At 38.8% G+C, this 8,322-nt stretch overlaps 1 protein-coding gene across 1 annotated transcript in view; it reads right to left on the bottom strand.

Annotated features, from left to right (window-relative positions):
- Positions 1 to 1,816: 1,816 nt before the first annotated feature.
- LOC139116138 (uncharacterized) overlaps positions 1,817 to 8,322 on the bottom strand; it is a 29,552-nt gene continuing 23,046 nt past the window's right edge. The window contains exon 3 of the mRNA XM_070678683.1: positions 1,817 to 7,904. Within this exon, the coding sequence (XP_070534784.1) occupies positions 4,176 to 7,904 (3,729 nt within the window). The 3' untranslated portion in view covers positions 1,817 to 4,175. The remainder of the gene's footprint in view (positions 7,905 to 8,322) is intronic.

The following is an 8,322-nucleotide window of genomic DNA, read 5'->3' as shown; positions in this document are numbered from 1 at the left end:
GTGGTACTGCGTGTGTGTTTCCTATAGCTAGATTTAACTTTACCAAAGGCGACTGAAATCTCCACATTCAGTGTTGGCAACTGACTTTGAAGTCTTAAATTACAGCTTCGAATGATCATGATAACAATAACCCTAACACAGAAGTGATATTTGCAATCAATACCGTTATTTCACGGTGACCTGTAATTGATTTTGAGATGTACAGTCATGCAAAATTAATTCAGTCCGGTGATTCTTTTAAAGTGTCTTTACTCTGTACTTGATGGTGAAATAAATTCCTTCTGGTTAATGTCTCGCATTTGTTTTTTTACTCGTCGCCACGTGATTTTCTTTTGTTTAAAAAGTGTCCATTTTACAAGTTCTTTTGTTTAAAAGTGTCCGATTTACTAGTAAACCGGACAGTTTTTAACAAAAGATGCAATTCCGAGGAACATCTACGTTCCCTGATCTTTATATCCCAGCATATTGCCTGAAAATTACAGAAGATTGTGCTAAGTATAAAATCTCAGGGTTGTGCTCTAAGACTAGACCTATACCATGAACTATCATACATCGTGACATAGCATTACTGCGCGAAGCTATTGAGAGAAAGTTTAAACCTGCCTCTGCTTTCCCATGATGCATTTTAATCGTAGGTTAAAGGTCAATTTGCCGACACGTTTATTGTATGTAACAGAGTTTACTACTTTCACTCTCAAAGTCATTTCGAGGGGTTCTGTGTTCAACCATAGACATCGGGGTGGAAGACAGCCCCACTGTGTATGGTTAAACTGGTCAATATAACCTGTACGTGTGCAGTGTGTAAATGTCTCGAAATTAAGTTATACACGTTTGCTCGAAAATTGCTTATCGAAGCTTTCAATCATTCTCGTACCAAATCAAGAATAAAAATCGGGGGTCCCTATGCAAAGTATTGTGCCAGAGAAATAAATTGCAGACATTTGAAAATCAAACCGACCGCCATCAAAGTGTTAGCTCTACAGGGAAAAAACAAAAATTCGCAGATTGGGAAAATTGGTCTTACTTCGAGCACTTCAGAATAAGCCCTACAAATCATAGACCCGCATATTTTCGGAAAATTGAGAGTCCGAGTATTTCTACCGGAGGCGCATTTTACCCTCATGTCATTATTTGAAAATACTGCGCTCAGTGTAGCTCTTGCGCAGTACTTTCTTGTGTTTGTAAGCATAATTCCATATCCATCTTATAGTTTGTTACATTATGCCCAAATACAGAACATTTGATCGAAGCCTCATTATATCTAAAGAGTGCAAACATTTTGTCAACGTTTACGTTGGAGACATCAGAGAAACCACCAAATACGTAATACAGGACCGGATCATCAGATCTTTAGACAAAGATGGCCAAAAATCTTTAAAAAATCACAATGAAAGATTTCTTTTGAAAGAGTCATCAAATTAAAAAGAGCCCTCCACCTGACCAAAGGGTATAAATGATACCGCACGATAATATAGGCTGTAACTGAACGCAAACCTTTTCATCTTAGTTTTGTTTAAAGTGCAAGTATTCCTTTTACTTCTTAAGTGACTTTACTATCCACGGAGATTGCGAATATCTGAAAGGATGACGTCAAAGTTTCCTTCTTCGTTAATCCCACCACACTACAGATCCGTGGAAATGTGTACAAACATAACTTACCATTCTTCTTTTAATTTATCGTGTAGTGTAAGAACGAATATAATCTGAGAACGCAAGCTCACATATCAGGGCAGAACCATGCAGTCCCACGAAGAGACATATTTTCAGTCGGTGTTATCAGATACTCATAGGTAAAGTAATGGAGACAGCATATATCTTTAATCTACGTTTTTATTTAGGAAGCAAATAAGTAATGATTACATTGGAAAAAAAACATCCTGTCTAATTCCACTTGTTAATTTCAATCGGCATAGATTACGTATTATATCATACCAGTATATTGATGGCACAAATACAGCGATCTGATTGGTCGAGACGCGAAAAGAACCATGGTACATTGGCGATACACCACGGCAGGCATACGAGCGAGCTCTGAGCTTGAGCAAAAGTCCGTTTTTGACGTTCCACGCCAGAATTTCAATATACTGTTATGATATAATAGCAAAAATCACACCCAGCGACGGTATACCACTCGATTTTGACCAGTTCACTTCATTTATGCACTCGCTATCACTCGTGCATATATGTCGTTAACTGTTCAAATCTCGTGGTATACCGTAGCTGGGTGTGCTTTATGCTGAAATATTACAGCGGTCACATCTTTAGACATGAAGTGACGAATGTTTACTCGGTCAATTGGTATTCCATGAAGATGAAACTTAATCTGATTACGAAAAACGTAGAAATTAACAAAAGAGTAGGAATTAAATATCAAGCGAATGGTTGCTACTTGTTTTGTAGAAATAATAATCAATCGTAATCGGATAATAATATCGATAATATGTGATAACACGTATTATATCGAATCAGCTGGAATATAACCATGTCTATATTCGCATTATAGTACGGTTCGAACAGGCACGAGCTCTCAGCTAGAGGAATTTCGCTTTTTGATGTTTCATGCCAGAATTTCAATTGCATATTTTGATATAGTAGCAATAAACCAATTCAGCAACGGGTATACCACTCGATTTTGAACACTTCACGACATGTGCACGAGCGGTAACGAGTACGTTGTGAAATTGTCAAAATCTCTTGGTTATTTTGCCGTGGCTGTGTGGGGTGAGATATCACAAATAAAGAGTTAATCTCGGATATACACTTCAAAGTAATATGAAGACTAAATATGTTTCTAAGTACTTTAAAATACAAACTATATCAGAAAAAACAAGGACGTAAAGCCTTTGTCGTTAAAAGTGACATAAGATACATAGTTTTTCACTACGTGTACATCTCAATAGAATAACAATGTTGTGATAAATGTAACACATTACCCTTCGAATAAATGTGCAACACAAGGCACAGAACAGTGATTTTTCAGCGTTCCAAAACCTCAAATGACACTACAGCAACATGACATTCCCATGTGAACTATTGTTAATGTAGCAATGAATGAGCGCACGTTGAAACATCCACAAATTGTATCTTATAACTTGTACTAGGGTCTTTCTACATCAACAATTTGCAATCGTATGGGACGGCCGTTTTTCGCAACCAACTAATATTCAGTAAAGAGATTAGGAACCTTCATTATGAAATATCAGCATACGGAAAATACTATCTGATTTGGAATGGGAAGTGCAGAAGCCTTGTGAAGAAGTCTTGGGAAGTGTAGGCCAGATGCCTGCATTTAAACTATTTTTATCGGTTCTGAAATCTGACAGTCTAATTTCAGGGAAGTATTTGCTTCTGTACCTTCAACGACCTCAACATTTTAATCATAATACCACAGTTCTGCATGAAAGTAGTACTTCAGTTTCTACAGCTGGTAACAATTAAATAAGAATAAAAGAATGAATACAATAATAGTTGTACTTAAAATTATCCGGCTAGCATCATTGATCTCAAGGCCTTGAAAAAAGAAAGAAGACATAGACGAATGACCATGATAAAACGGTTAGCAGGTGAGTTTTAAAAAACTCAATTTCAAGAAACCAATAATAGCAGATGTGAAGATTTGAGGTGAACATTGTTCAAAGTTTTAGTATAATAATAAGTAATGAAATGACCTTATGCCTATTCAAATACAGTAAATTTTCGATCACGTTCGAACTCACAACATACAGCACCCAGTCATCTAGCGGAGTCAAAGACAAACCGTTCGGCTAAATCCCCTCTGTCAATAAAGAGTGATTCTATAACATAGCTAAGTTGTTAAAATTTTCCTGACTACGGCCCCAGTTCAGGAAGCATTCACACTCTTGCACTCTCACAATCTCACACACCACACAAAACTTTATCGAAGCACACAAACGTTTTAAAAATATCACGTGGTACTTAAAAAACATATACCAAAGGAGGTGCAAGGGTGGTTTCATTAACTGCTTTACAGAAGGAATTTACTCAAAGTAAAGTAGTTGCTTTTTTCAACTCTAACAAACTGTAAAAGGCTCTTGCCGCATGGATGAAAAGATCGTGACAAGCACATAGTGGAATCAAATTCATTTGGTTTTACTAACGATTTCAGTTGGAAGTCTTCTGCCTTCTATATATCTTAATGATTCACTATAGAGAATCTACATATTGTCTGCTACTGTTACCTCAAACGTTGCTCGAGCTTCACCATATTTATTCCTTACAATGAGTTGAAATGTTCGTGTGGGATACTTAGGCGCTTCTTGGCCTAATTTTTGGGCAATGGTCCCCTTGTCGTCCCTCAACTCGAGAAAATCAGGAAGTTCAGGCGTAACCAACCATATCTGCCCACTGACACTGCCTATCTGCCTAAGATAAGGATAGAACTTTCGATCTCTGTCATTTTTGGTTAGAAAGATATTTGGAAAAGTGAGTCTTTCAGGTTTCATACCCTCCATGCTTAGTGTCCAAGGAATTGCGACGTTTGATGCAGAAACTGAATATCCATCAGAATACAAAAAGAAGCCTCGCCTTCCTACATTCTCGATGGTGAACGGTCCACTCACGAGATGATCTTCTGAATCAAACTCGACCTTATTAACACAAGTCACAGTCCAACGTTGCTGTTTCTGTTTATCCTTGTCAGTTTCAGGTTTTTGCATCATTATTTTCGCAGAATCATCAAGGGTAAGAACAAGGACCTTCGCAATGTTGTCCGAATCAAATACTCTACTAGCAAATAACGAATCGCCTTTATAATCTGTAGACACACTTAACACAGTATCATACCCATAGGAGAGTGGACCAATGATAAGTGAACCATCAGAACGTATGGTTAGAGACTGTGATTTATTTTCAGTACCTGGAGCCAATGCCACACCAACATCTCGTGGCTTTCCATCTTCATCAAAAATGACTTGGAAATAGTCAACAGCACTTAAAAATTCCATAAAATAACCTCCACTCTTTACTGCCTCGCTGTCAACAAATTCATCAATGGGGTTAGGAGGCTGCTTGTGGGTGAACAAGACAACAAACATGACGACAACACCAGCAATTGCTGCAAATATCGAAAAAGCACTGGCAACACTACACATGGTGGCAAGACCAAATCCTCCAACAGTTGTTATTCCTTCAGTCACTGCCCATCCAGCGGCAACAGATACCAAATTTAGGACAGCAGATGCTAGAAAGAGGGAATTCATTGCTATTGACATAGGATCATGAGACTCTCCCAAAGCAATGCCGCTGAGTACAATACCAAAGATTGCCATGGCTGCTGCGAATCGAGTCGCCATGAACTCACCAAGATTCCTTCCAAATATTTTACAAAGTCTAGGATATTGTACCTCCAAGGCTAAGTCCTGTGTTATCAATCCTTCTGCCATATTCATGGCTACTTCTGCATCAACAGCTACTGACGTTGTTGGAGTAGAGCTGTTACGGAGAATCCAGCGGCCAAAGTTAGAAGTCACAGAATTTATGGACAATTTTATCTCTGCTCCAAAGAATACTTTAAAGGAGACCCATAAGCTCTCACCTGCTTGGAAGGCAAAAACTGCTTGGATTCCTTTTCGTATGAAGAGTGCAGTAACCTTTATACAAGAGGCGATGAAATCTGCTCGCTGAGCTGGGGACATGTCATCGAAACTGACGAGGCCAGTCGCAAGCTGCACAATAGTAGATGCAGCACTACCTAGGAGAATGAAATTACCCATGAAGGCAGCTGCCTGACCAAATTTTTCTACAACTTTATTTGTAAATGTCGTACACACATTTATCCAGCTGCTAGACCCAATGGTAGATCCTACATCATACAAAACTTTTAAGTATTCTTTGATGTTGTTTTTTGCCAGCTCTTTTTCTATTTTTTGAGCGTATTCCTTCATTTTTGGATTTGTGCTATTGACATAAGTATCTACGAACTGCTTTGTGATTAGTGGAACAAACATACTTATCTCTTCAAAATCGTTTGAAACATCAATAAATGATGGAAGCAGGGAAGTAAGGTCGAAAATGTGCATGAGGTCGATGAACTCCTGCATGAAAAAACCAGAGGGATCAAGAATACTCAAGATACTTGCATAGCGTTGGAGATCCTCTGTTATACTTTGGGAATTATTCCTGCCTTCTATCATACTCATTCTGAGCATGGAAAGGTAGTTTGGGGACGCCAAATAGGTGAAAAGCGTGTGGGACCAATACTGCCCCTGTAGACCTCTTTGACGTGTGTTCTCAACTATACCCAACATTTGTTGTAATTGTTTCTTTTCATCCTCATCAGTTGGTTCACCGAAACCTTCCTTTATTTGTTGCATCCATTTGTCACTTGCTTTATTGATATTGTCTCGATGGTGTTCAGTATTAAGGGATTGGTCTCGTAAAAAATCTTTCATGAGAGGGAACATGTTTTGCCACTCATAAGAGTATAACCTGGTTGTCTGGTCACTGTAGATCTCTGCTGTACCAGTGTATTCTTTCATCACTGCCTGCGCTCTTCGTGCATTTAGATGTTTTGCACTGTCCCTGTCAGAGGTGTTTAAGGCACTGACTAGATAAGGGACGGATAGCTTTGCATACCATTCTGCGTTGGCCACATTATCTTCAGCTATGTCTTGTATTTCACCGAGATCCGGTGGGTCTTTTGCTATGAAATCGTTCAGGTAATCCCGAGGCATGTAGTATTGAAGGATTTTATAGAATCCTTCCATTGCGGCCTGTTGAATGACATCCACACGACCATCTTTCGAATTCGCGTGAGGACGCATATTCAAAAGGTCGTATATTGACAAATCGTATTGTGATTCAGGACTGGCATGAACACGAAATCCTTCAACTCCAAAACTAGAATGTGTTACAACAGTGCCATCTGGAGAAAATTCAACAAAACCTGTCTGAGGTAAATTCGCCTTTGAGGACTCTTCTTGAGTGAGATCTTGCCACCAAAGTTTGTCACCGGAGATTCCAGATTTTTTTGGCATTGCACCATCTATCACAAGCCTTTGTCGGTGTGTTGTTAGTAAAGTATGAAATGAACCTGAATGATAGACTTTGTATGTACCAGCAATAAAATGATTCTGAGCTGTACCTTTTATGGCATATACTTTCCCCTTCAGGGATCGTTCATCACATAGCATTGCACCTCCTTTGATGTTTTGAGCTAATTCATCAAAGTCAAATACCATCTTGAAAGGAAAGATATTATTTTTGATACCCATGTCTGGAGGTTGGTAGCCACCATTTAACGAAAAAATAAATTTACCAGAGCCTTCAAGCTTAGCAGAAAATGCAGTATCAGGTTGAACATACCAATCCTTTTCCTGATGGTTGTCATGGAAGAGAACAGCAGTTTTCCATATTGTGTCGTCTCCACTTTTCCCATTATCTTTAAACCAATAGGTAAACGTCATTGCATCTTCATCCCATGTTGCGTTTCTCCATTGTTCTGAATCAGTGTTCCATTTCAAAGTGAGCTCAAACCCATTGGCAACATAGGCCCCAGCATTACTAGATAATGCCAACGAGTACGAGGGATGTAAGTAATCTAGTTGCACGGCACCCATTTGAACTTCATCACCGATCTGCATGGAGCCAGCACCAACTCTTGCATCATCACTGAAGCCAATATGGCCTGCCATGTAATGATCTCGTTGTCGTTGTTTCCATACCAGCTCGTTTCGTTTGTGAATCCATTGCCAGTTGGCATGGTGTATGTGCACATGGTCGACAAAGAGAAGATCTTTGGTGTCGTTTGGCCCATCTTCCCCTCGTATTATGGTAACAGTGTGTCCCTGGTCATGCCAATTATTTGGATCATGGGCTTCAGATTTATTGTTTAAATCTAGATGCCTCACTGAGTACGACTTGGACGCATTTGATTTGATGTTAATCTGAAAACAATTAAATACTAAAAGTAAGTTCCCTTAGCTCATTTTTGTGTAATATAACAGGAGATGGGTCATCCACACCACAACAAGCTCTCAGATTTAGAATAGCTTTTTCCAACTGATGTTGGAAGAAAGTTTTGAAAATTGCCAGCTAGAAATTACTTTTCGGAATGAGGCAGCTCACTTTCTGCAAAATTAAAGATCCTTTGTAGATTTAAAATTGCTGTAGTTTAGTCAGAGAGGTTTTACAAACTTCCTTATTGTAACCATTCTATGAGTTATTTTCATAAAAGTTCCGTTTGTAGCTTCGGAGTTCGATTTCGCTATCTTACAAAATTGCCATGACACCTGTCAGCTCATACAAAATACACGACTACGTTCTTTAAAGTTTAAGACATCGTGGACAAGATATGAAAGATAC

The sequence above is a fragment of the Ptychodera flava genome, chromosome 2, assembly GCF_041260155.1.
Source record: "Ptychodera flava strain L36383 chromosome 2, AS_Pfla_20210202, whole genome shotgun sequence".
Classification (NCBI taxonomy): Eukaryota; Metazoa; Hemichordata; class Enteropneusta; family Ptychoderidae; genus Ptychodera; species Ptychodera flava.
Note: the sequence above shows the minus strand (reverse complement) of the source record. Positions and strands in the feature narration are given on the sequence as shown.